Source organism: Mustelus asterias, chromosome 27, assembly GCF_964213995.1.
Source record: "Mustelus asterias chromosome 27, sMusAst1.hap1.1, whole genome shotgun sequence".
NCBI lineage: Eukaryota > Metazoa > Chordata > Chondrichthyes > Carcharhiniformes > Triakidae > Mustelus > Mustelus asterias.
Genome location: NC_135827.1, coordinates 42,849,011 through 42,875,054, shown reverse-complemented (window position 1 = coordinate 42,875,054; position 26,044 = coordinate 42,849,011). Strand labels below are relative to the sequence as shown.

At 52.0% G+C, this 26,044-nt stretch overlaps 2 protein-coding genes across 2 annotated transcripts in view; both read right to left on the bottom strand.

The window, feature by feature from the left end:
- The window catches only part of LOC144479991 (myelin protein zero-like protein 2), a 279,492-nt gene that overhangs the window by 189,352 nt on the left and 64,096 nt on the right, over positions 1 to 26,044 (bottom strand). The window lies entirely within an intron of this gene.
- Positions 8,888 to 24,422, bottom strand: LOC144479990 (myelin protein zero-like protein 3). The gene is made up of 6 exons (XM_078199139.1): positions 24,344 to 24,422; positions 23,792 to 23,949; positions 17,436 to 17,646; positions 15,670 to 15,823; positions 14,649 to 14,706; positions 8,888 to 9,071 (listed from the first exon to the last, which is right to left on the bottom strand). Exons 1-6 carry the CDS (start codon positions 24,420 to 24,422, stop codon positions 8,955 to 8,957), a joined length of 777 nt encoding a protein of 258 aa, XP_078055265.1. The 3' UTR covers positions 8,888 to 8,954.

The following is a 26,044-nucleotide window of genomic DNA, read 5'->3' as shown; positions in this document are numbered from 1 at the left end:
GATAGCTGCTTCTGATGCAGAGCAATGCGCACAGCGCAGGTTCAATTCCTTTATCAACTGAGGTTATTCACGAAGGCCTGCCTTCTTGACTGTGCCCCTGGCCTGAGGTGTGGTGACCCTCAGGTTAAATCACCGCCAGTCAACTGTCCCCCTCAAAGGGGGGAACCAGTGGTCATCGTGGACAGTGGCGACTTGACCTGCTGATTCAGCACAGGTTGAGTGTGTGTCACTGTGAGTGGGCAGCACATACACAGAGAAAGATTAGTGTTGGCATGTTTTCCATTGAGTGTTGCACAAGAACTGTCTGACACTACATTTCGACTCTCACAACACCAGGTTAAAGTCCAACAGGTTTTTTTTTATACTTTTCCAATTCAATCAAATCAAATCCAATTCAGAGTCTCAACAAGTTGAGACATTTCAGATCCAGGCTGACAAGACAGGGCGAGGGACCAAACCACCCAGTCCTGGGCCTGATCTACATGAGCCAAGCTGATTGGAGAAGGGGGAGGATCCTCCTCCAAGACTTGAGCTCATTTGCATCTTATTTGGCAGCAAAAGCTTTCGGAGTCTCACTCCTTCATCAGGTGAATGGGAGCAAGACTCCAAAAGCTTTTGCTGCCATATAAACCTGTTGGACTTTAACCTGGTGTTGTGAGACTTCTTACTGTGTTTACCCCAGTCCATCGCCGGCATCTCCACATCATTCTGCATTTTGTCAGGGGTAATGATCCAGTACTGTGGCCAGGTTCCAGGTTCCCAATCCTGCAGAGCTGGTGAAAAGCAACGAATCTGAGGGATGGGGTATCAGAATGAACAAGCAACCCCCACCCAAACAGGGAACGGGGGGAGAAGGGAAAAGGCAGAGGGGTAAACAGGGGTAGTTAGGGCAGTTCATGTTGGAGACACTGGAGTAAAGAGGAAGACATGCGAGAGATGGTGACCAAGGCTGGAATGAAGCTAACAGTCTTTAGTTTATCAAAGAGCTTTTGCCCAAAAGATTTTCCTTTATAATGTAAAATCACACAAGATAGTCCGCCACAACAGTAAATACCGTCAGAATTCGACCCTGCAGAACATCACAGCTCCTAACGTTGCCCAATCTCCTGACAATTTACCAGCAGCTGTTACTGGACAGTGAGGATGGGAGGCTGACTAGGGGCAGCAAAACTAATTGCCTTATGCAGACCGGAAACTTCTCAATCCCAAAAACACCTGGATCCAAACACCTACATCTGGTCGCAAACATCTGACCCTCTGACAGTGCGGCGCTCCCTCGGCACTGATCCCCCGACAGTGCGGCACCCCCTTGGCACTGACCCCCCCGACAGTACGGCGCTCCCTCGGCACTGACCCCCCCCGATAGTGCGGCACTCTCTCAGCACTGACCCTCTGACAGTGCAGCACTCCCTCAGTACTGACCCTCTGACAGTGCAGCACTCCCTCAGTACTGACCCTCTGACAGTGCGGCACTCCCTCAGCACTGACCCTCTGACAGTGCGGCACTCCCTCAGTGCTGACCCTCTGACAGTGCGGCACTCCCTCAGCACTGACCCTCTGACAGTGCGGCACTCCCTCAGTGCTGACCCTCTGACAGTGTGGCACTCCCTCAGCACTGATCCTCTGACAGTGCGGCACTCCCTCAGCACTGAACCTCTGACAGTGCAGCACTTCCTCAGTACTGCTCCTCGGACACTGCAGCAGTCCCTCAGCACTGACCCTCTGATAGTGCGGCACCCCCTGGGCACTGACCCCACCCAACAGTGGGGCACCCCCTAGGCACTGACCCCCCCCCCCCCCCCCCGACAGTGAGGTGCCCCCTCAGCACTGACCCTCAGCAGTGACTCTCTGACAGTGTAGATGGTAGGTACAGGTTAGCAAATGGTTAAATGCTGGAAAGTAGAATTAGCTGCAGTTTCACTACACTCCAGCAGGTGGAGATGCTTAGTAGTTGATGTTCAAAGCTCAGTACCGCCACCAGCAGAAAGAAAGCTGAAGTGCAGTCTTTCATTGCCCTGGATTTTGTCGCTGTTGCGCTCGGACTCTGGGATTTTCACTGGGATTGACGCTAATTTACGGTATAATTTTGGCACCATATCCTTACAGGAGCTCTGGGACCTTTGTGAATAGAACAAGCAATGGCAGAGCTTCCAAACCAATAAAGATTAAGAATGGTTAATGAGCAATGCAGAGTTTAAATGTGGAATAGCATTTAAATATTTAACTCACATCAAACTATGCACAGATAGCCAATGAGAAGGGAAAAACATTGGGTTAAAAGTGAGTGATTATACAAGGCAGAAGAAACAAAATGTAAAGATTTAATTGTAGTCTTTAAATTTTCAACAATGACTAAAATCCGACTGGATGAATCCACACGAATGAAAGCTGACATTCAGGGCCCTATTTTATCATTTTGATTCTAAGTGCTGGGTGGACTTGAAACTGGGAGTGTTTCAGATCCGACTTTTACACCCGTTCTCAGGCGCCCCTGTACGCACTCCGAATCGCGCTGCACAAGCCTGTGCGCAGGGCTTCCCGCGCCCAAAATCCCGCAAGTCCGATCGGAGCCTCCAACTGCGCATGCACAGGAAAAAAATGATAGAATGCTGCTCCCCCGCCACATCCCTCCCGGGCCGGATAATGTCTCCCCCTGACCCCCACAGACATTGCCCCCTTTCCCCCCCCACACCTCCTCTGTCACCCAGACCAATCGTGGGCCCCTCCCCCCTACTGATCTCAGGCAGAGTGGCAGCAGACCCCCCCTCCCCCCCACTGATCTCAGGCAGAGTGGCAGCAGACCCCCCCTCCCCCCCACCACTGATCTCAGGCAGAGTGGCAGCAGACCCCCCCTCCCCCCTACTGATCTCAGGCAGAGTGGCAGCAGACCCCCCCCTCCCCCCTACTGATCTCAGGCAGAGTGGCAGCAGACCCCCCCTCCCCCCCACTGATCTAAGGCAGAGTGGCAGCAGATCCCCCCTCCCCCCCACTGATCTCAGGCAGAGTGGCAACGGACCCCCCTTCCCCTTCCCCCCCCCCCACCAATCTCAGGCAGAGTGGCAGCGGACCCCCCCTTCCCCCCCACCACTGATCTCAGGCAGAGAGGCAGCGGACCCACCTCCCCCCCCACCAATCTCAAGCAGAGAGCCGTCAGACACTCGGCACTTACCTCCTCACTAACCCTCACTGATGGAGCGCCCGAATCGGACTTTTATGGAGCATGTCTGTTTCCCGGCGATTCTGAATGGGCGAACACGGTGGTAAAGGGGGGAGTGCCGGTAAGGTTGGGCGTGAAGCCCATTAAGTCAATTTAAATGGATGCAAAAGTATTTAAATGGCCGCCGCACCCAGCTCGGGCGAGGTCCCAATCGCAGCCATTTTCAGGCCTTGGTAAAGAGGGAATCCACGCGGAGGCGGGGGCGTGGATCACACTATGCGCCTCACACCCGACTTTACCAAGTTTTTGTGCCCAAAAATGGGTGCAACCCGATGATAAAATCAGGCCCTCAATGTCAGAGAGATTGTCTGACACTAATCAAAATTTATCACCTTGTTAAAAGATTTACTTACACTTGAATGGGCAAGCTCCAAGCTTTCCTGATGTGTATAGCGATAACGAGATGTATTTTGTGTTTTATATTTCAACACTAAGCAAGGTATTTCAGACAGCAATTCCCTGAGTGACGATATTCCATAACTAAATCCAGACAGGAATTCTCGGAGTACAAAGGAAGAGTGCCAAACCATCATTGTGTGTGACCCTGAGCAGCAAGGGCAGTAGCAGCCTGAATGAGTGGAGTTAAACTCCGATATCCCTCGCTCCAGATATATGAAGGCAAAATTATCAGGAACAGTGAAAGGTGCACGATAAAAATATTTTAACAAAGATTTTGGACAAACACAAACAGCTGAGGAATGACCTCAATTGTCCCGTTTGCCTGTTCCAGCATCGTCCAGTGTGGTTCAGGGGCACCAATGTCATTATTCCTCATAAGAACATAAGAAATAGGAGCAGGAGTAGGCCATCTAGCCCCTCGAGCCTGCCCCACCATTCAATAAGATCATGGCTGATCTGACGTGGATCAGTACCACTTACCCGCCTGATCCCCATAACCCTTAATTCCCTTACCGATCAGGAATCCATCCATCCGCGCTTTAAACATTTTCAGCGGGGTAGCCTCCACCACCTCAGTGGGCAGAGAATTCCAGAGATTCACCACCCTCTGGGAGAAGAAGTTCCTCCTCAACTCTGTCTTAAACCGACCCCCCTTTATTTTGAGGCTGTGTCCTCTAGTTTTAACTTCCTTACTAAGTGGAAAGAATCTCTCCGCCTCCACCCTATCCAGCCCCCGCATTATCTTATAAGTCTCCATAAGATCCCCCCTCATCTTTCTAAACTCCAACGAGTACAAACCCAATCTCCTCAGCCTCTCCTCATAATCCAAACCCCTCATCTCCGGTATCAACCTGGTGAACCTTCTCTGCACTCCCTCCAATGCCAATATATCCTTCCTCATATAAGGGGACCAATACTGCACACAGTATTCCAGCTGCGGCCTCACCAATGCCCTGTACAGGTGCATCAAGACATCCCTGCTTTTATATTCTATCCCCCTCGCAATATAGGCCAACATCCCATTTGCCTTCTTGATCACCTGTTGTACCTGCAGACTGGGCTTTTGCGTCTCATGCACAAGGACCCCCAGGTCCCTTTGCACGGTAGCATGTTTTAATTTGTTTCCATTGAGATAGTAATCCCATTTGTTATTATTTCCTCCAAAGTGTATAACCTCGCATTTCTCAACGTTATACTCCATTTGCCATATCCTCGCCCACTCACTCAGCCTGTCCAAATCTCTCTGCAGATCTTCTCCGTCCTCCACACGATTCACTTTTCCACTTATCTTTGTGTCGTCTGCAAACTTCGTTACCCTACACTCCGTCCCCTCCTCCAGATCATCTATATAAATGGTAAACAGTTGCGGCCCGAGTACCGATCCCTGCGGCATGCCACTAGTTACCTTCCTCCAACCGGAAAAACACCCATTTATTCCGACTCTTTGCTTCCTGTCGGATAGCCAGTCCCCAATCCACTTTAACACACTACCCCCAACTCCGTGTGCCCTAATCTTCTTCAGCAGCCTTTTATGGGGCACCTTATCAAACGCCTTTTGGAAATCCAAAAACACCGCATCCACCGGTTCTCCTCCATCAACCGCCCTAGTCACATCTTCATAAAAATCCAACATGTTCGTCAAGCACGACTTTCCCCTCATGAATCCACATTTCAGAAATTTGAGCTGATAATCCAAACTGATACTTCACTTTAATACTGAGAGAGTGCCGCACTGTCAGAGGGTCAGTACTGAGGGAGTGCCGCACAGTCAGAGGGTCAGTACTGAGGGAGTGCCGCACTGTCAGAGGGTCAGTACTGAGGGAGTGCCGCACTGTCAGAGGGTCAGTACTGAGGGAGTGCCACACTGTCAGAGGGTCAGTACTGAGGGAGTGCCACACTGTCAGAGGGTCAGTACTGAGGGAGTGCCGCACTGTCAGAGGGTCAGTACTGAGGGAGTGCCGCACTGTCAGAGGGTCAGTACTGAGGGAGTGCCGCACTGTCAGAGGGTCAGTACTGAGGGAGTGCCACACTGTCAGAGGGTCAGTACTGAGGGAGTGCCACACTGTCAGAGGGTCAGTACTGAGGGAGTGCCGCACTGTCGGAGGGTCAGTACTGAGGGAGTGCCGCACTGTCAGAGGGTCAGTGTTGAGGGAGTGCCGCACTGTCAGTGGGTCAGTACTGAGGGAGTGCCGCACTGTCAGAGGGTCAGTGCTGAGGGAGTGCCGCACTGTTAGTGGGTCAGTACTGAGGGAGTGCCGCACTGTCGGAGGGTCAGTACTGAGAGAGTGCCGCACTGTCATAGGGTCAGTACTGAGGGAGTGCCGCACTGTCAGAGGGTCAGTACTGAGGGAGTGCCGCACTGTCAGAGAGTCAGTGCTGAGGGAGTGCCGCACTGTCAGAGGGTCAGTACTGAGGGAGTGCCGCACTGTCGGAGGGTCAGTACTGAGGGAGTGCCGCACTGTCAGAGGGTCAGTGTTGAGGGAGTGCCGCACTGTCAGAGGGTCAGTGCTGAGGGAGTGCCGCACTGTCAGAGGGTCAGTGCTGAGGGAGTGCCGCACTGTCAGTGGGTCAGTACTGAGGGAGTGCCGCACTGTCGGAGGGTCAGTACTGAGGGAGTGCCGCACTGTCATAGGGTCAGTACTGAGGGAGTGCCGCACTGTCAGAGGGTCAGTACTGAGGGAGTGCCGCACTGTCAGAGAGTCAGTGCTGAGGGAGTGCCGCACTGTCAGAGGGTCAGTACTGAGGGAGTGCCGCACTGTCAGAGGGTCAGTGCTGAGGGAGTGCCGCACTGTCAGTGGGTCAGTACTGAGGGAGTGCCGCACTGTCGGCGGGTCAGTACTGAGAGAGTGCCGCACTGTCAGAGGGTCAGTGCTGAGGGAGTGCCGCACTGTCAGAGGGTCAGTGCTGAGGGAGTGCCGCACTGTCAGTGGGTCAGTACTGAGGGAGTGCCGCACTGTCGGAGGGTCAGTACTGAGAGAGTGCCGCACTGTCAGAGGGTCAGTGCTGAGGGAGTGCCGCACTGTCAGAGAGTCAGTGCTGAGGGAGTGCCGCACTGTCAGAGGGTCAGTACTGAGGGAGTGCCGCACTGTCAGAGGGTCAGTACTGAGGGAGTGTAAGAGAGTTTGGTTGATTATCATGTTGCTATTTCTGGGAGTTCGCTCTGTACAAACTGCTGACACGTTTCCGATATTACAACAGTGACTGTATTTCAAAATTACCCCGTTGGTTATAAAGCACTATGGCATATCCTGAATTTGCGAAAGGCAATATATAAATGTGTGTTTTTCTTGGATGATGTTATTAAAGGAACAAACACAGATGGGTGTTATTGAGGTAAAAATGGCCGTGGTTAAATGAATTGTAGAACAGTTAATATTAGATTATTAGTCACAAGTAAGGCTTACATTAACATTGCAATGAAGTTACTGTGAAATTCCCCTAGTCGCCACTCTCCGGCGCCTGTTTCCGGTCAATCCACCTAATCAGCATGTCTTTCAGACTGTGGGAGGAAACTGGAGCATCCAGAGGAAACCCACGCAGACACGGGGAGAATGTACAAACTCCACACAGACAGTGACCCAAGCCGGGAATCAAACCCGGGTCCCTGGCGCTGTGAGGCAGCAGTGCCACCGTGACACCCCTTTTTTTTTGTTTTGAGGAGCAGAATGGTCTCCTTGTGTTCCTGTGATTGGCCACTGGGTCATTCCAATGATTTAGAAAGAAGGAACTTGCACCTTTCACCTCTACATCAGATACAAAATACAGAAATAGTCAGATGATGTATACTAAAATACCACAGACACTGTTAATGTAACTTCATTTAAACCAGAGATTCCTCGTTCCACCAAACAGTATTTTGCAAAGATAGTGGAGTTGTTACTCAGATATTTTGATACAGCACAGGAGGCCATTTGGCCCATCATGCCTGTTCCAGCTATCCAATTAATCCCACTCTCCTGCTCTTTCCCCACAGAGTTGCAAATACTTTACAACTACTTATCCAATTCCTGTTTGAACATTCTTATTGAATCTGCTTCCGTTGCTCTCTCAGGCAGCGCATTCCAGATCACCACACCCGGTCATTAAAATGATCTTCAGCCTCCCCTCTGGTTGCTCACTCTCTCTGCTACTGAGACACTATCTTTCCTTACTTACCCATTCTAAACCTTCATTAAATCATCCCGAACCTTCCCTGCTAGAAGAACAATCCCAACTTCTCCAAACTAACTTCGCCTGACTGAGGTCCCTGGCACCATTCCTGCTCCCCTCCACACTCGCTCCAATGCCTTTCTAACCTTTAGTGCCCAGAAGTGAACGTGATTATCCAGCTGTAGTCTATTCAGTGATTTCTAAACATTGGGAATAATACTTTTCTTCTCAATCGGCTCCCAGCACAAAAGCAAAATACTGCAGATGCCAGAAATTGGAAATAAAAACAGGAAATGCTGTAGGTACCTAATCTCTGAAAGAAGAAACTCAGTTTCAGGCCAGGAGCGTTCATCCTCAAACATTAATTCCTCTGCAGTGACAAGCTATCATGGTCAGGGTTAACAAGAAAGTGAATCAGCATCTTGGAATGCAGATAATTGCTACTCACTGTGTGAGCAATGTAAATCCCACCCCCAGCCTCCCTCACCCCACTCCCCCCACCCTCCCACTCCCCCCCCACCCCCAGCCTCCCACTCCCCACCCCCACCCTCCCACTTCCCCCCCCCAACCCCAGCCTCCCCCACCCCACTCCCCCCACCCCCAGCCTCCCACTCCCCCCACACACCCCCACCCCCAGCCTCCCACTCCCCCTACACACCCCCAGCCCCCCACCACCCCCAGCCTCCCACTCCCCCCCCCACCCCCAGCCACCCACTCCCACCCCACCCCCAGCCTGCCACTCCACCCCCAGCCTCCCACTCCCCGCCCACCCCTAGCCTCCCACTCCCCCCGCCCCAGCCTCCCACTCCCCTCCCCCCGCCACCCCCAGCCTCCCACTCCCCTCCCCCCCCACCCCCAGCCTCCCACTCCCCCCCACCCCCAGCCTCCCACTCCCCCCCGCCCCCAGCTCCCCCCGCCCCTACCTCCCACTCCCCCCCCCGCCCCCAGCCTCCCACTCCCCCCCCCGCCCCCAGCCTCCCACTCCCCCCCCCCCGCCCCCAGCCTCCCACTCCCCCCTCCACCCCCAGCCTCCCACTCCCCCCCCACCCCCAGCCTCCCACTCCCCCCCCCCACCCCCAGCCTCCCACTCCCCATCCCCGCACTGTTTTCAGCATTGACTGTGGAACTATTGTCTCCGCCATCTGCACAGATTCAAACTCTTGAGTGGATCAGTGAACAGCCCAATGATTCATTTCATTGGCAGCATTTTGCTCAAGGGTTCAAGGATAACAACTGCTTCAGACGAGGCGATCGGTTCAGATGGAGGGTAAAACCGGTGGAAATAGTCATCCTCCTCATCGGAATACTGAGGAGAAGGAAGCAAAATAATCACACACAGGATTCACTTTATTACAATAAACAGATCAAACACTCCCAGGACAGGTACAGCACGGGGTTAGATACAGAGTAAAGCTCCCTCTACACTGTCCCCATCAAACACCCCCAGGACAGGTACAGCACGGGGTTAGATACAGAGTAAAGCTCCCTCTACACTGTCCCCATCAAACACCCCCAGGACAGGTACAGCACGGGGTTAGATACAGAGTAAAGCTCCCTCTACACTGTCCCCCATCAAACACTCCCAGGACAGGTACAGCACGGGGTTAGATACAGAGTAAAGCTCCCTCTACACTGTCCCCATCAAACACTCCCAGGACAGGTACAGCACGGGGTTAGATACAGAGTAAAGCTCCCTCTACACTCTCCCCATCAAACACTCCCAGGACAGGTACAACACGGAGTTAGATACAGAGTAAAGCTCCCTCTACACTGTCCCCATCAAACACTCCCAGGACAGGTACAGCACGGGGTTAGATACAGAGTAAAGCTCCCTCTACACTGTCCCCATCAAACACTCCCAGGACAGGTACAGCACGGGGTTAGATACAGAGTAAAGCTCCCTCTACACTGACCCTATCAAACACTCTCAGGACAGGCACAGCATGGGGTTAGATACAGAGTAAAGCTCCCTCTACACTGACCCCATCAAACACTCTCAGGACAGGCACAGCATGGGGTTAGATACAGAGTAAAGCTCCCTCTACACTCTCCCCATCAAACACTCCCAGGACAGGTACAACACGGAGTTAGATACAGAGTAAAGCTCCCTCTACACTGTCCCCATCAAACACTCCCAGAGCAGGTACGGCACGCGGTTAGATACAGAGTAAAGCTCCCTCTACACTGTCCCCCATCAAACGCTCCCAGGACAGGTACAGCACGGAGTTAGATACAGAGTAAAGCTCCCTCTGCACTGTCCCCATCAAACACTCCCAGGACAGGAACAGCACGGGGCTGATACAGAGTAAAGCTCCCTCTACACTGTCCCAAAGAACAAAGTACAAAGAACAGTACAGCACAGGAAACAGGCCCTTCGGCCCTCCAAGCCTGTGCCGCTCATTGGTCCAACTAGGCCAATCGTTTGTATCCCCCCCATTCCCAGGCTGCTCATGTGACTATCCAGGTAAGTCTTAAACGATGTCAGCGTGCCTGCCTCCACCACCCTACTTGGCAGCGCACTCCAGGCCCCCACCACCCTCTGTGTAAAAAACATCCCTCTGATGTCTGAGTTATACCTCACCCCTCTCACCTTGAGCCCGTGACCCCTCATGATCGTCACCTCCGAACTGGGAAAAAGCTTCCCACTGTTCACCCTATCTCTACCCCTCATAATTTTGTACACCTCTATTAGGTCTCCCCTCATTCTCCGTCTTTCCAGAGAGAACAAGCCCAGTTTACCCAATCTCTCCTCATAGCTAAGACCCTCCATACCAGGCAACATCCTGGTAAACCTTCTCTGCACTCTCTCCAATGCCTCCACGTCCTTCTGGTAGTGCGGCGACCAGAACTGGACGCAGTACTCCAAATGTGGCCTAACCAGCGTTCTATACAGCTGCATCATCAGACTCCAGCTTTTATACTCTATACCCCGTCCTATAAAGGCAAGCATACCATATGCCTTCTTCCCCACCTTCTCCACCTGTGCTGCCACCTTCAAGGATTTGTGGACTTGCACACCTAGGTCCCTAGGGAGTAGAATAGACAGTATTACAGTTGATAAGGAGGATGTGCAGGATATTCTGGAGGGTCTGAAAATAGATAAATCCCCTGGTCCGGATGGGATTTATCCAAGGATTCTCTGGGAGGCAAGAGAAGTGATTGCAGAGCCTCTGGCTCTGATCTTCAGGTCGTCGTTGGCCTCTGGTATAGTACCAGAAGATTGGAGGTTAGCGAATGTTGTCCCATTGTTTAAGAAGGGGAACAGAGACTTCCCCGGGAATTATAGACCGGTGAGTCTCACTTCTGTTGTCGGCAAGATGTTGGAAAAAATTATAAGGGATAGGATTTATAGTTATTTGGAGAGTAATGAATTGATAGGTGATAGTCAGCATGGTTTTGTGGCAGGTAGGTCGTGCCTTACTAACCTTATTGAGTTTTTTGAGAAAGTGACCAAGGAGGTGGATGGGGGCAAGGCAGTGGACGTGGTATATATGGATTTTAGTAAGGCGTTTGATAAGGTTCACCATGGTAGGCTTCTGCAGAAAATGCAGATGTATGGGATTGGGGGTGATCTAGGAAATTGGATCAGGAATTGGCTAGCGGATAGGAAACAGAGGGTGGTGGTTGATAGTAAATATTCATCATGGAGTGCGGTTACAAGTGGTGTACCTCAGGGATCTGTTTTGGGGCCACTGCTGTTTGTAATATTTATTAATGATCTGGATGAGGGTATAGTTGGGTGGATTAGCAAATTTGCTGATGACACCAAAGTCGGTGGTGTGGTAGACAGTGAGGAAGGGTGTCGTAGTTTGCAGGAAGACTTAGACAGGTTGCAAAGTTGGGCCGAGAGGTGGCGGATGGAGTTTAATGCGGAGAAGTGTGAGGTAATTCACTTTGGTAGGAATAACAGATGTGTTGAGTATAGGGCTAACGGGAGGACTTTGAATAGTGTGGAGGAGCAGAGGGATCTAGGTGTATGTGTGCATAGATCCCTGAAAGTTGGGAATCAAGTAGATAAGGTTGTTAAGAAGGCATATGGTGTCTTGGCGTTTATTGGTAGGGGGATTGAATTTAGGAGTCGTAGCGTTATGTTGCAACTGTACACAACTCTGGTGCGGCCGCACTTGGAGTACTGTGTGCAGTTCTGGTCCCCACATTACAGGAAGGATGTGGAGGCTTTGGAGAGGGTGCAGAGGAGGTTTACCAGGATGTTGCCTGGTATGGAGGGGAGATCCTATGAGGAGAGGCTGAGGGATTTGGGATTGTTTTCGCTGGAAAGGCGGCGGCTAAGAGGGGATCTTATTGAAACATATAAGATGATTAGAGGTTTAGATAGGGTGGATAGTGATAGCCTTTTTCCTCTGATGGAGAAATCCAGCACGAGGGGGCATGGCTTTAAATTGAGGGGGGATAGTTATAGAACCGATGTCAGGGGTAGGTTCTTTACCCAGAGGGTGGTGAGGGATTGGAATGCCCTGCCAGCATCAGTAGTAAATGCGCCTAGTTTGGGGGCGTTTAAGAGATCCGTAGATAGGTTCATGGACGAAAAGAAATTGGTTTAGGTTGGAGGGTCACAGTTTTTTTTTTAACTGGTCGGTGCAACATCGTGGGCCGAAGGGCCTGTTCTGCGCTGTAATGTTCTATGTTCTATGTTCTATGTTCTCTGTGTTTCTATACTCTTGATGGCTCTGCCATTTTTGTATAACTCCCCCCTACATTAGTTCTTCCAAAATGCATCACTTCGCATTTATCTGGATTAAATTCCATCTGCCATTTCTCCGCCCAATTTTCCAGCCTATCTATATGCTATCTAAATCTGGGTGTCCTTCTACGAGTCACAAAACATTAGTATTTAAATAAGTTTTATTTTAAGTTTATTTATCAGTGTCACAAGTAGGCTTGCATTAACACTGCAATGAAGCTTCTGTGAAAATCCCCTGTTCGCCACACTGGCACCTGTTTGGGTACACTGAGGGAGAATTTAGCATGGTCAATGCACCTAACCAGCACGCCTTTCGGACTGTGGGAGGAAACTGGAGCACCCGGAGGAAACCCACGCAGACACGGGGAGAACATGCAGACTCCACACAGACACTGACCCAAACCGGGAATTGAACCTGGGTCCCTGGCGCTGTGAGACAGCAGTGCTAACCACTGTGCCACCGTGCTGCCCCGGGTCCCTGGCGCTGTGAGGCAGCCGTGCTAACCCACTGTGCTATAGGTGTAGAGGATGTTTCCCTTCTTGGAGAATCTAGAACTGAGGGGCACCGTTTAAAAGTAAGGGGTCTCCCATTTAAGACGGAGATAGAGTATAAAAGTTGGGGTCTGATGTTGCAGATGTATAGAACGTTGGTTCGGCCGCATTTGGAATACTGCGTCCAGTTCTGGTCGCCACACTACCAGAAGGACGTGGAGGCTTTGGAGAGAGTACAGAGGAGGTTTACCAGGATGTTGCCTGGTATGGAGGGGCTTGGTTATGAGGAGAGATTGGGGAAACTGGGGTTGTTCTCCTTGGAAAGACGGAGGATGAGGGGAGACTTAATAGAGGTGTATAAAATTATGAAAGGCATAGATAGGGTGAACGGTGGGAAGCTTTTCCCCGGGTCGGTGGTGACGTTCACGAGGGGTCATAGGTTCAAGGTGAAGGGGGGGAGGTTTAACACAGATATCAGAAGGACATATTTCACACAGAGGGTCGTGGGGGCCTGGAATGTGTTGCCGGGCAAGGTGGTGGAGGCGGACACACTGGGAACGTTTAAGACTTATCTAGACAGCTATATGAACGGAGTGGGAATGGAGGGATACAAAAGAGTGATCTAGTTTGGACCAGGGAGCGGCGCGGGCTAATTGTTCCTGGTTTCTCGTTTCAAGGCTTCATTCTACGATCATCTTGCTGGTGCCAGTACAGAGTGAGACTGCGGATAGTTGGGAACCTGTCTCGGGGGCAGGGGATTCATATGGTGTTCGTGGAAGTGGAAATGACTAGGGTTGGGAAGCATTTTCCGATCGGGGCCATTGTGATCTCCTGGACTCGTTTCGATCGCCTCAGGGGGTCGGAGAGGAATTTCCCAGATTTTTTTTTCCCCATATTGGCCCTGGGGTTTTTCACTCTGGGTTTTCGCCTCTCCCTGGAGATCACATGGTCTGGAATGGGGGGGTGGGGGTAAGTTAATAGGTTGTAATGAACAAAGCATCGTAGCTGTGAGGGACAGCTCGGTGGATAGGATATTGGTATGTAGATGGGCTGGAAAATTGGGCGTGGATCCTGGATTCAGGATTCAATCCTGGACCGGGGAGCGGCGCGGGCTTGGAGGGCCGAAGGGCCTGTTCCTGTGCTGTATTGTTCTTTGTTCTTTGTTCTTTGAGCAGGAATTTCTTCTGAGGGTTGTTAGTTTCTGGAATTCTCTTCCCCAGAGAGCTGTGGGTCATTGAATATACTCAAGGCTGAGTTAGGAACATTGGGACAGGAGTAGGCCATTCAGCCCATTGAACCTGTTCCACCATTCAATCTGATCATGGCTAATCAGACACTTCAATGCCTTTTCCCCACTCCATCCCCATCATTCTCTCTGTTATTGATAACCCTTTAGGTTTTTCTGAGACAGATTTCCAATCACTAGTGAGTCAGGAGTTATGGGGGTCGGGCAGAAAAGTGGAGTGAAGACCACAATCAAATTATCCATGATCTTATTGAATGGTGGGGCCAGTTTGATGAGCCAAATGGCCTATTCCTGCTCCTAATTCTTATGATTCAGGCTGTTGAGGTTGTGAATGACCTTCAGGCCCCAAGGACCAACCTTTCACCCCATTGCCCCTCTTCTCCCACAGGGTAGAGGAGGGATTGTTGTTGAGGCAATCAGATGCTGTGTTCTGAGATTCCTACCTGGTAGCATGCAGCACATCGCTGGTAAATCCTATTCCTCGGGCAACCTTCATCAACCCTGTGCAACAAAATAGCTTCAGTTAGCATTGGGTACAAGAGGCAAACGGCACAATTCAATCCTCCACAACTTATTTATTATAAAGTATTTGTATCATCCAAAAATCAAACTCGCTAAACTGTCTTCTCGGCTAACTCTTTCTTTCAGAGCACCAAGTGAGGGGAAGGGGGATGCTCGGAGGGTGGGGAGGGAGCTGGGAGGGAGGGAAGACTGGGAGATTCAGTAGCGGAGCTGTGGAGAGTGTTGTTGTGATCTGGAAGGCAAATTCTGTAATAACTGTTAAAGGGGGAATTGAGGAATATGTGAAAGAAAGTCCATGGAGGAAGAGTAGGGGGGAGTGCGACAGATTTGATTGCTCTGTCAAGGGGCCAGCACAGTCACAATGGGCTGAATGGTTCTATGATTCTCTGCTATATTCGTTCCCTAATCAGCAGTTGTGCAGATTCTGTTTTCCTGCTGTTTTTGGGACGTCCTGTGTTCTCCATGGTTGCTGCATGTGAACTCAATAGATGACATTGTGAATTTTGCATACTGACAATGGGGAGACAGTCAGAGAGAGCCGTCTGGAAAGGCATCGGAAGTGGCAAGGTCTGGGTCCACTGGTCGAGAAGCGGGCCCTGAGGAAACAGAGGCCCGGAATCGTGCAGCTTTCCAGCCTAAGGGCATGATCTACAGCAGAGTGTGTGCAGAGAGAGGGGCTCCTGAGCCACACCAATGCCTAACACACACAGTTCACCACCAGAACCGATCATCACAATGGGCTAATGGAGGCTACAAAGGAGCAAAAAGTTCGTTTAATTTACAAGAAGCACATTGTGATGTTTTAAGGGGCAAGGCAGAGCTAGGAATAGTCCATTAACACCCCGTTCTTTACTTACACTGAGCTGCAGTATGTGTGAACTGACCCTGTCCCCACTGACCCTGACCCCCCTGACCCTGTCCCCACTGACCCGCTGAACCTACCCATCCACCACCTCTATTGATGTGTTTTTGAGGCTGGATGAGAAGTAACCAAAGGTTCTGCCCATCCACAGCAGGAGAACAGCGACCACCAGCAGAGACGGAACAACCACCAGCAACATCAACATGACAACCACACTGATGCGAAACGGGAGCTCTGTGAAAAGGAAGAGAAATCACATTAAAACACTGAAACATCGGCCAATCAGTCTATGCCATGAAACTCTCCCATAGATAGGATGCAAAGCTGGGCTGAAAAATGGCAAATGGAGTTTAACCCTGATAAATGTGAGGTGATTGATTTTGGTAGGACTAATTTAAATGTGGATTACAGGGTCAAAGGTAGGGTTCTGAAGACTGTGGAGGAACAGAGAGATCTTGGGGTCCATATCCACAGATCTCTAAAGGTTGCCACTCAAGTGGATAGAGCTGTGAAGAAGGCCTGTAGTGTGTTAGCTTTTATTAACGGGGTTGGGGTTTAAGAGCCGTGGGGTTATGCTGCAACTGTACAGGACCTTGGTGAGACCACATTTGGAATATTGGGTGCAGTTCTGGTCACCTCACTATAAGAAGGATGTGGAAGCGCTGGAAAGAGTGCAGAGGAGATTTACCAGGATGCTACCTGGTTTGGAGGGTAGGTCTTATGAGGAAAGGTTGAGGGAGCTAGGGCTGTTCTCTCTGGAGTGGAGGAGGCTGAGGGGAGACTTAATAGAGGTTTATAAAATGATGAAGGGGATAGATAGAGTGAACGTTCAAAGACTATTTCCTCGGGTGGATGGAGCTATTACAAGGGGGCATAACTATAGGGTTCGTGGTGGGAGATATAGGAAGGATATCAGAGGTAGGTTCTTTACGCAGAGAGTGGTTGGGGTGTGGAATGGACTGCCTGCAGTGATAGTGGAGTCAGACACTTTAGGGACATTTAAGCGGTTATTGGATAGGCACATGGAGCACACCAGGATGATAGGGAGTGGGATAGCTTGACCTTGGTTTCAGATAAAGCTCGGCACATCGTGGGCCGAAGGGCCTGTTCTGTGCTGTACTGTTCTATGTTCTATGATCCCCTCGGTCAGTCAATCTTTCTATTCCCTTCTCCCTCATGTTAATTTGTTTTTACTTTTCCTCCAAGCTCTTTGTCTCAACCACTTCCCGAGGTAGTGAGTTCCACAGGCTAACTATTCTCTTTATAAAGAAACTTTCCTTCTTTCCCTATTGGATTTATCAGTCACTGTCTCATGTTAATATCCCTAGGAGATGGATAGACTGACACACTGCAGAGAAAGAGGCAGTGGAACACAGGATGTTACAGGGCTAAGACCTGGGACCCGAGGATTAAGCTGCATTGTCCAGAGTGCTACTGACTGACTACGCTCCAATAGCCGTCTCCTATGAAGACGCTTGCAGTCCTCATCCTGATAGAATCGACACCAGGGACTCAACTGGAGCCAACCAGTGAAAGAATCCAGAGAACTCCATTCTGTGGAGTTGTGACAGAGTCAAAGCACTCAAAACATGAATTCTGTTTCTCTCCTAAGAGATGCTGACAGACCTGCTGAGTTTTTCCAGTGCCCTCTGTTCTTATTCCATTCTGTCCAGTTATATCCCTAACCACTCTGGACAGGGAAATGATGAAATTCAGCCTCAATTGGGGCATTTAGGAGCAAGAACATTCGGATAATCAACTGTACACTTTAACCAGCTTATTGAATGGCACAGCAGGCTTGATGGGCCGAATGGTCGAATCCTGCTTCTATTTCTTATGTTCTGACCTCTCTCGGTGACAGTGAGGGCAGTGCTCGGTATCTCACTGCTTACATCTGGTGGATTCTGCACCACACAACTAAACGTCCCGTTGTCACTCTGTGTCAAATTCTTTAGGATTATGGAGGCATTGCCTTTTCCAAGCTCTCCATTCCACACAACCCGATCCTTGAAGGGGCCACTGAGGGCCAGAAATACCTTGGACTGATAGTGAAGAATCTACATTGGGAGAGAGACGGAGGACAAACTGGTTTAAGCCAAACACAAAGTCCATTCCATTACAGCTAGAACAATGATATGTATATAAAACCCTCCCTCCACACTGGGTGATGCCACACCTTTTTAACTTTCTCCCCGAGGTCCATATCTGGCACTAACGATGGACAATACTGTTGGTGTTCTCTTTGTCACTATTGGTGTTGTTTTTGATGCACCTTCTCCAGTATCTTTAGAGAATGAACAGAAGGTGCCCACAGCACCGACTACTGTTGGGAGGTCTGCATTGCTGCTGTTTCATAGAATCATAGAAACATAGAAACCCTACAGTGCAGAAGGAGTCCATTCGGCCCATCGAGTCTGCACCGACCACAATCCCACCCAGGCCCTACCCGCTAATCCCTTTTATTTTACCCGCTAATTTACCCGCTAATCAACGCATCCCAGGACTCTAAGGGGCAATTTTTAACCTGGCCAATCAACCTAACCCGCACATCTTTGGACTGTGGGAGGAAACCGGAGCACCCGGAGGAAACCCACGCAGACACGAGGAGAATGTGCAAACTCCACACAGACAGTGACCCGAGCCGGGAATCGAACCCGGGACCCTGGAGCTGTGAAGCAGCAGTGCTAACCACTGTGCTACCGTGCCGCTAACCACTGTGCTACCGTGCCGCTGTGGTGTGACAATACACATCTTTTTAGCCTGTCTTGATGCTCTCTCCACTCACATTGTTTTGTTTCTTAAAGACTTGATTAGTTGTAAGTATTCGCATTCCAACCATTATTCATGTAAATTGAGTCTGTGTCTTTATATGCCCTGTTTGTGAACAGAATTCCCACTCGCCTGAAGAAGGGGCTTGGAGCTCCGAAAGCTTGTGTGGCTTTTTCTACCAAATAAACCTGTTGGACTTTAACCTGGTGCTGTTAAACTTCTTACTGTGTTTACCCCAGTCCAACGCCGGCATCTCCACATCATTGCTCTGTGGCTCAGGGAGAGCATTGTTTGGGTCAGAAAATTGTGTGTTCAAGTCCCACTCCACACCAATCAAGGCTGACAATCCAACACAATACTGAGGGAGTGCTGCACTCTCAGAGATGCTGCCTTTTGGTTGAGACGTTAACTGAGATGCTGTCTGCACTCTCAGGTGGATGTTTAAGATCCCATGGCATTATTTGATATCCTAGCCAATGTTTATCCTTCAATAAATATCAAATAGATTCTGATCAATATTTTGTTATTTTTTCTACAATTTGCTCTGAGTAATTATGCTGCAATGATTCCTACAACTGTGACGACATTTAAATGTACTTTCTTGCCTTTGTAATAGGATAGGCGCTATATTAATGCAAATCTTTCTTTCAGTGAAATATCTCTGCTGCTTGCTCAGCCCAACCTGCAGCTTGTTAAAGTCTGATCGAAAACCACTGCAATACCAAATGTTGCCACACAGTGGCGCATCCAGCACACTGAGCAGTGAGATTGTCACCATCCACTGCTGTTCCTTCACCCAATCCTCTCATCATCAAGCAATGAAGTTCCAAGAGATCAATGTTGGTCAGGAGACTAAAGAAACCCCAATGCGGGGGGGGGGGGGGGGGGGGCGGGGGGGGGGGGCCGGAGGCGGGGGACGGGCGGAGGGGCGGAGGGGGAGAAATGTAATACAAGAATTGACAGACAAACCTGGAGGTGAATTTCACAAGCGTGTTTAAGGGAAATACCACCTGCATATCCCTCACTTTTCTATTAAAGATACAACATTCTGGTTTAATTTAGGATCAAGATGTTTGCGCTGTACCCCGATACCCCAGAGTGCACGCACTGTACCCTGATACCCCAGAGTGCACGCACTGTACCCCGATACCCCAGAGTGCACGCACTGTACCCTGATACCCCAGAGTGCACGTGCTGTACCCTGATACCCCAGAGTGCACGCACTGTACCCTGATACCCCAGAGTGCACGCACTGTACCCTGATACCCCAGAGTGCACGTGCTGTACCCTGATACCCCAGAGTGCACGCACTGTACCCTGATACCCCAGAGTGCACGTGCTGTACCCCGATACCCCAGAGTGCACGCACTGTACCCTGATACCCCAGAGTGCACGCACTGTACCCTGATACCCCAGAGTGCACGCACTGTACCCCGATACCCCAGAGTGCACGCACTGTACCCCGATACCCCAGAGTGCACGCACTGTACCCTGATACCCCAGAGTGCACGCACTGTACCCTGATACCCCAGAGTGCACGCACTGTACCCCGATACCCCAGAGTGCACGCACTGTACCCTGATACCCCAGAGTGCACGCACTGTACCCTGATACCCCAGAGTGCACGTGCTGTACCCTGATACCCCAGAGTGCACGTGCTGTACCCTGATACCCCAGAGTGCACGTGCTGTACCCTGATACCCCAGAGTGCACGCACTGTACCCCGATACCCCAGAGTGCACGTGCTGTACCCTGATACCCCAGAGTGCACGCACTGTACCCTGATACCCCAGAGTGCACGCACTGTACCCTGATACCCCAGAGTGCACGCACTGTACCCTGATACCCCAGAGTGCACGCACTGTACCCTGATACCCCAGAGTGCACGCACTGTACCCCGATACCCCAGAGTGCACGCACTGTACCCCGATACCCCAGAGTGCACGTGCTGTACCCCGATACCCCAGAGTGCACGCACTGTACCCCGATACCCCAGAGTGCACGCACTGTACCCTGATACCCCAGAGTGCACGTGCTGTACCCCGATACCCCAGAGTGCACGCACTGTACCCTGATACCCCAGAGTGCACGCACTGTACCCCGATACCCCAGAGTGCACGTGCTGTACCCTGATACCCCAGAGTGCACGCACTGTACCCTGATACCCCAGAGTGCACGTGCTGTACCCTGATACCCCAGAGTGCACGCACTGTACCCTGATACCCCAGAGTGCACGTGCTGTACCCTGATACCCCAGAGTGCACGCACTGTACCCCGATACCCCAGAGTGCACGCACTGTACCCCGATACCCCAGAGTGCACGCACTGTACCCCGATACCCCAGAGTGCACGCACTGTACCCCGATACCCCAGAGTGCACGTGCTGTACCCCGATACCCCAGAGTGCACGCACTGTACCCTGATACCCCAGAGTGCACGCACTGTACCCTGATACCCCAGAGTGCACGTGCTGTACCCTGATACCCCAGAGTGCACGCACTGTACCCTGATACCCCAGAGTGCACGTGCTGTACCCTGATACCCCAGAGTGCACGCACTGTACCCCGATACCCCAGAGTGCACGTGCTGTACCCTGATACCCCAGAGTGCACGTGCTGTACCCTGATACCCCAGAGTGCACGTGCTGTACCCTGATACCCCAGAGTGCACGTGCTGTACCCTGATACCCCAGAGTGCACGCACTGTACCCTGATACCCCAGAGTGCACGTGCTGTACCCTGATACCCCAGAGTGCACGCACTGTACCCTGATACCCCAGAGTGCACGTGCTGTACCCTGATACCCCAGAGTGCACGCACTGTACCCTGATACCCCAGAGTGCACGTGCTGTACCCTGATACCCCAGAGTGCACGTGCTGTACCCTGATACCCCAGAGTGCACGCACTGTACCCTGATACCCCAGAGTGCACGTGCTGTACCCTGATACCCCAGAGTGCACGCACTGTACCCTGATACCCCAGAGTGCACGCACTGTACCCTGATACCCCAGAGTGCACGTGCTGTACCCTGATACCCCAGAGTGCACGTGCTGTACCCTGATACCCCAGAGTGCACGCACTGTACCCTGATACCCCAGAGTGCACGTGCTGTACCCTGATACCCCAGAGTGCACGTGCTGTACCCTGATACCCCAGAGTGCACGCACTGTACCCTGATACCCCAGAGTGCACGCACTGTACCCCGATACCCCAGAGTGCACGCACTGTACCCTGATACCCCAGAGTGCACGCACTGTACCCCGATACACCACTTTCAGGAAAAGTTTGGGGAATTATAGACTAGTGAGCCTAACGTCGGTACTGGGGAAGTATCTAGAGTCCATTATCGAGGATTTCATAACTCAGCATTTGGAAGGCAGCGGTATAATCAGACAAAGTCAGAATTTACAAAAGGGAAATTATGCTTGACGAATCTATTGGAATTTTTTGAGGATGTAACTAGTAGAGTTGACCGAGGAGAACCAGTGGATGTGGTTTATTTAGACTTTCAGAAAGCTTTCGACAAGGTCTCACATAACAGACTACTGGGTAAATTTAAAGCACATGGGATTGCTGGGAATGCCTTGAGATGGAATCGGCTGCCGTCAGTGGTGGTGGAGGCAAACTCAATAGGATCTTTTAAGAGACTCCTGGATGAGTACATGGGACTTAATAGGATGGAGGGTTATAGGTAGGCCTAAAAGGTAGGGATATGTTCGGCACAACTTGTGGGGCCGAAGGGCCTGTTTTGTGCTGTAGTTTTTCTATGTTCTATGTTTCTATGGATAGAAAGCTGGTTAGCAGATAGGAAGCAAAGAGCTGGCATTAATGTGTCTTTTTCTGATTGGCAGTCAGTGACTAATGGGGTTCCGCAGGGATCTGTGCACGGACCCCAACTGTTCACATTATATATTAATGATTAGGAAGAGGGAACTGAATGTATTATCTCCAAATTTTCAGATGATAGAAAGTTGGGTGGGAGGGTGAGCTGTGAGGAGGATACAGAGATGCATCAGCATGATTTGGACAGGCTGAGTGAGTGGGCATCTGCATGGCAGATGCAGTATAATGTGGATAAATGTGAGGTTATCCACTTTGGTAGCAGGCGGGATGGCAGGTGTGTCATATGAGGAGAGACTAAGTCAGTTAGGATGATATTCACTGGAGTTTAGACGAGTGAGTGGGGATCTCAAGTTAGCCAGGAAGGACCTAAAGAGAGAGTTAAGAAGAGCCAGGAGGGGACATGAGAAGTCTTTGGCAGGTAGGATCAAGGAAAACTCTAAAGCTTTCTATAGGTATGTCCGGAATAAAAGAATGACTAGGGTAAGATTAGGTCCAGTCAAGGACAGTAGTGGGAAGTTGTGCGTGGAGCCTGAATGGATAGGAGAGGCACTAAATGAATATTTTTCGTCAGTATTCACGCAGGAAAAAGACAATGTTGTCGAGGAGAATACAGAGATACAGGCTATTGGACTGGACAGGATTGAGGTTAATAAGGAGGAGGTGTTAGCAATTCTGGAAAGTGTGAAAATAGATAAGTCCCCTGGGCCGGATGGGATTTATGCCAGGATTCTCTGGGAGGCTAGGGAGGAGATTGCAGAGCCTTTGGCTTTGATCTTTATGTCGTCATTGTCTACAGGAATAGTGCCAGAAGACTGGAGGATAGCAAATGTTGTCCCCTTGTTCAAGAAGGGGAGTAGAGACAACCCTGGTAATTATAGACCAGTGAACCTTACTTCTGTAGTGGGCAAAGTTTTGAAAAGGATTATAAGAGTTAGGATTTATAATCATCGGGTTCGATTCCTGGCTAGGGTCACTGTCTGTGTGGAATTTGCACATTCTCCCCATGTCTGCGTGGGTTTCCTCTGGGTTCTCCGGTTTCTTCCCACAGTCCAAAGATGTGCGGATTAGGTTGATTGGCCATGCTAAATTGTCCCTTAGTGTCAGGGGACTAGCTAGGGTAAATGCATGGGGTTATGGGGATAGGGCTTGGGTGGGACTGTGGTCAGTGCAGACTCGATGGGCTGAATAGCCTCCTTCTGCACTGTAAGATTCTATGATTCTACTGCAGACATGAATTCTGTCAGTCAATCAGACCACAACTGATATTGCTTTTCAATTCCATTAATTGTCTACGTTCCATATCCCTCTTACCCCAAAATATCTATTAACCACAGTCTTGACAATTTCAATTAACCCCCTAGCCTATTGAGGAAGAGAGTTCCAGATTTCTACTCTGTGTGAAAGCGATGCTGGGGGATTCTCGATTTAGATTAGAGTATACAATCAAATAAATGCAGGTTTTGCTGGAACCCTGATCCCAGCTCCCAAAGTGGAGAGACATGCACACCAGATTCTTCTGATAAATCCAGTGTCAGAGACCGAACATTAACATCCACAACAACCACAGGAAAACCCACTTCTAAAACTCACAGCATGCTTTGACCCTCCCTCTGATGCTCGGTAAGACCAATCCACTGTGAGGCGCTGAGTGATGGGGAGAGATGACCTGAAGTCACAGCTGAGCTCTGTATCCTCACCAATGAAACCTCTGATCTTTGGAGGCACAGAAACTTCCAGAGCAGCAGTACCTGTGGAGAGAGGAGTGCAGAAGGCAGCAGGATAAAGTTGCATCGACATTGTGTCTATTGTAAACAAGGTGTATATTTTACTGGGGAACACAGCAGCGAACCAGAGCTTCAGACTGAGCTCACAAATCCTATCCTATCACACTCACATTGCCAACATTATTCAGCATTGAGGAGAACCCCAACACTCACTGCAGCCTCATCACCTGCTCCTGGGAACAGTGCCATGTCCTCCTGGGATCTTGCTGTGCACAGGCTGACTCTTGCTGAGTTAAACAGCCGCCATTGGCCGAGGCTGTAAAAGGTGCTACACAAATGCAGCTGTGTGTGAGGCTGAATCCTCCCGCCGGCTTCACCGCGCACAGTTGTTGTTGTTGTTGTTGGACCCGGGACTCACCTGGAAACAGCAGGAGCAGCAGCATCGGGATCCAATCCGGGATCGGGATCCAGTCCCAGGGTCGATCTCTCCCGCCCATCGCGCGACACCAGATCCGACCGGAAACGGCCGCAGCTCAGAGGGCGGGGCCTCACCTGGGGAGGGGGCGGGGCCTCACCTGGGGAGGGGGCGGGGCCTCACCTGGGGGGGGAGAGGGAGGAGGGGGAGGGAGGAAGAGGGAGGAGGGGGAGGGAGGAAGAGGGAGGAGGGGAGGAGGAGTGAGGAGGAGGGAGGAGGGGGAGGGGGGAGGAGGGGGAGGGGGGAGGAGGGGGAGGGGGGAGGAGGGGGAGGGAGGGGGGAGGAGGGGGAGGGAGGGGGGATGAGGGGGAGGGAGGGGGAGGGAGGGGGGATGAGGGGGAGGGAGGGGGAGGGAGGGGGGATGAGGGGGAGGGAGGGGGAGGGAGGGGGGATGAGGGGGAGGGAGGATGAGGGGGAGGGAGGGGGAGGGAGGGGGAGGGAGGGGGGATGAGGGGGAGGGAGGGGGAGGGAGGGGGAGGGAGGGGGAGGGAGGGGGAGGGAGGGGGGATGAGGGGGAGGGAGGGGGGATGAGGGGGAGGGAGGGGGGATGAGGGGGAGGGAGGTGTGGGGAGGGGGGAGGGAGGGGGGATGAGGGGGAGGGAGGTGTGGGGAGGGGGGAGGAGGGGGAGGAGGGGGAGGAGGGGGAGGGAGGAGGGCAGAGGAGGGGGAGGGAGGAGGGCGGAGGAGGGGGAGGGGGGGAGGAGGGGGAGGGGGGGAGGAGGGGGAGGGAGGGGGGTTGGAGGGGGAGGGAAGGAGGGGGAGGGAGGGGGGATGAGGGGGAGGGAGGTGTGGGGAGGGGAGGAGGAGGGGGAGGGAGGAGGGCGGAGGGGGGGTTGGAGGGGGAGGGAGGGGTGGGGAGGAGGGGGTTGGAGGGGGAGGGAAGGGTGGGGAGGAGGGGGATGGAGGAGGGAGGAGGGGGAGGAAGAGGGAGGAGGGGGGAGGAGGGGGAGGAAGAGGGAGTAGTGGGGGGAGGGGGAGGGGGAAGGAGGAGGGGGAGGGAGGAAGGGGGAGGAAGAGGGGGGAGGGAGGGGGAGGAAGAGGGGGGAGGGAGGGGGAGGAAGAGAGGGGAGGGAGGGGGAGGAAGAGGGGGGAGGGAGGGGGAGGAAGAGAGGGGAGGGAGGAAGAGGGGGGAGGGAGGGGGAGGAAGAGGGGGGAGGGAGGGGGAGGAAGAGAGGGGAGGGAGGAGGGAGGAAGAGGGGGGAAGGAGGGGGAGGAAGAGGGGGGAGGGTAGGGGAGGGAGAGGGGGAGGGAGGGGGGGAGAAAGAGGGGGAGGAAGAGGGGGAGGGAGGGGGGAGGAAGTGGGGGGAGGGAGGGGCGAGGAAGGGGGAGGAAGAGGGGGGAGGGAGGGGGAGGAAGAGGGAGTAGGGGGAGGAAGAGGGAGCCTCACCTGGGGGGAGAGGCGGGGCTTCTCCTGGGGGGGAGGGGGAGAGGGAAGGAGGAGGGGGGGAGAGGGAAGAGGGAGAGGGGGAAGTGGGAGGAAGACGGAGGGGGGAGGAAGAGAGAGGAGTGGGAGAATGGAGCCTCACCTGCGGGGAGGGACTGGGCATCACCTGCGGGAGAAGGGGAGGAAGAGGGAGGGGGGGAAGAAGAGGGAGGGGAGGAAGAGGGGGGGCCGAAGAGGGGGGTGAGGAAGAGGGGGGGGGA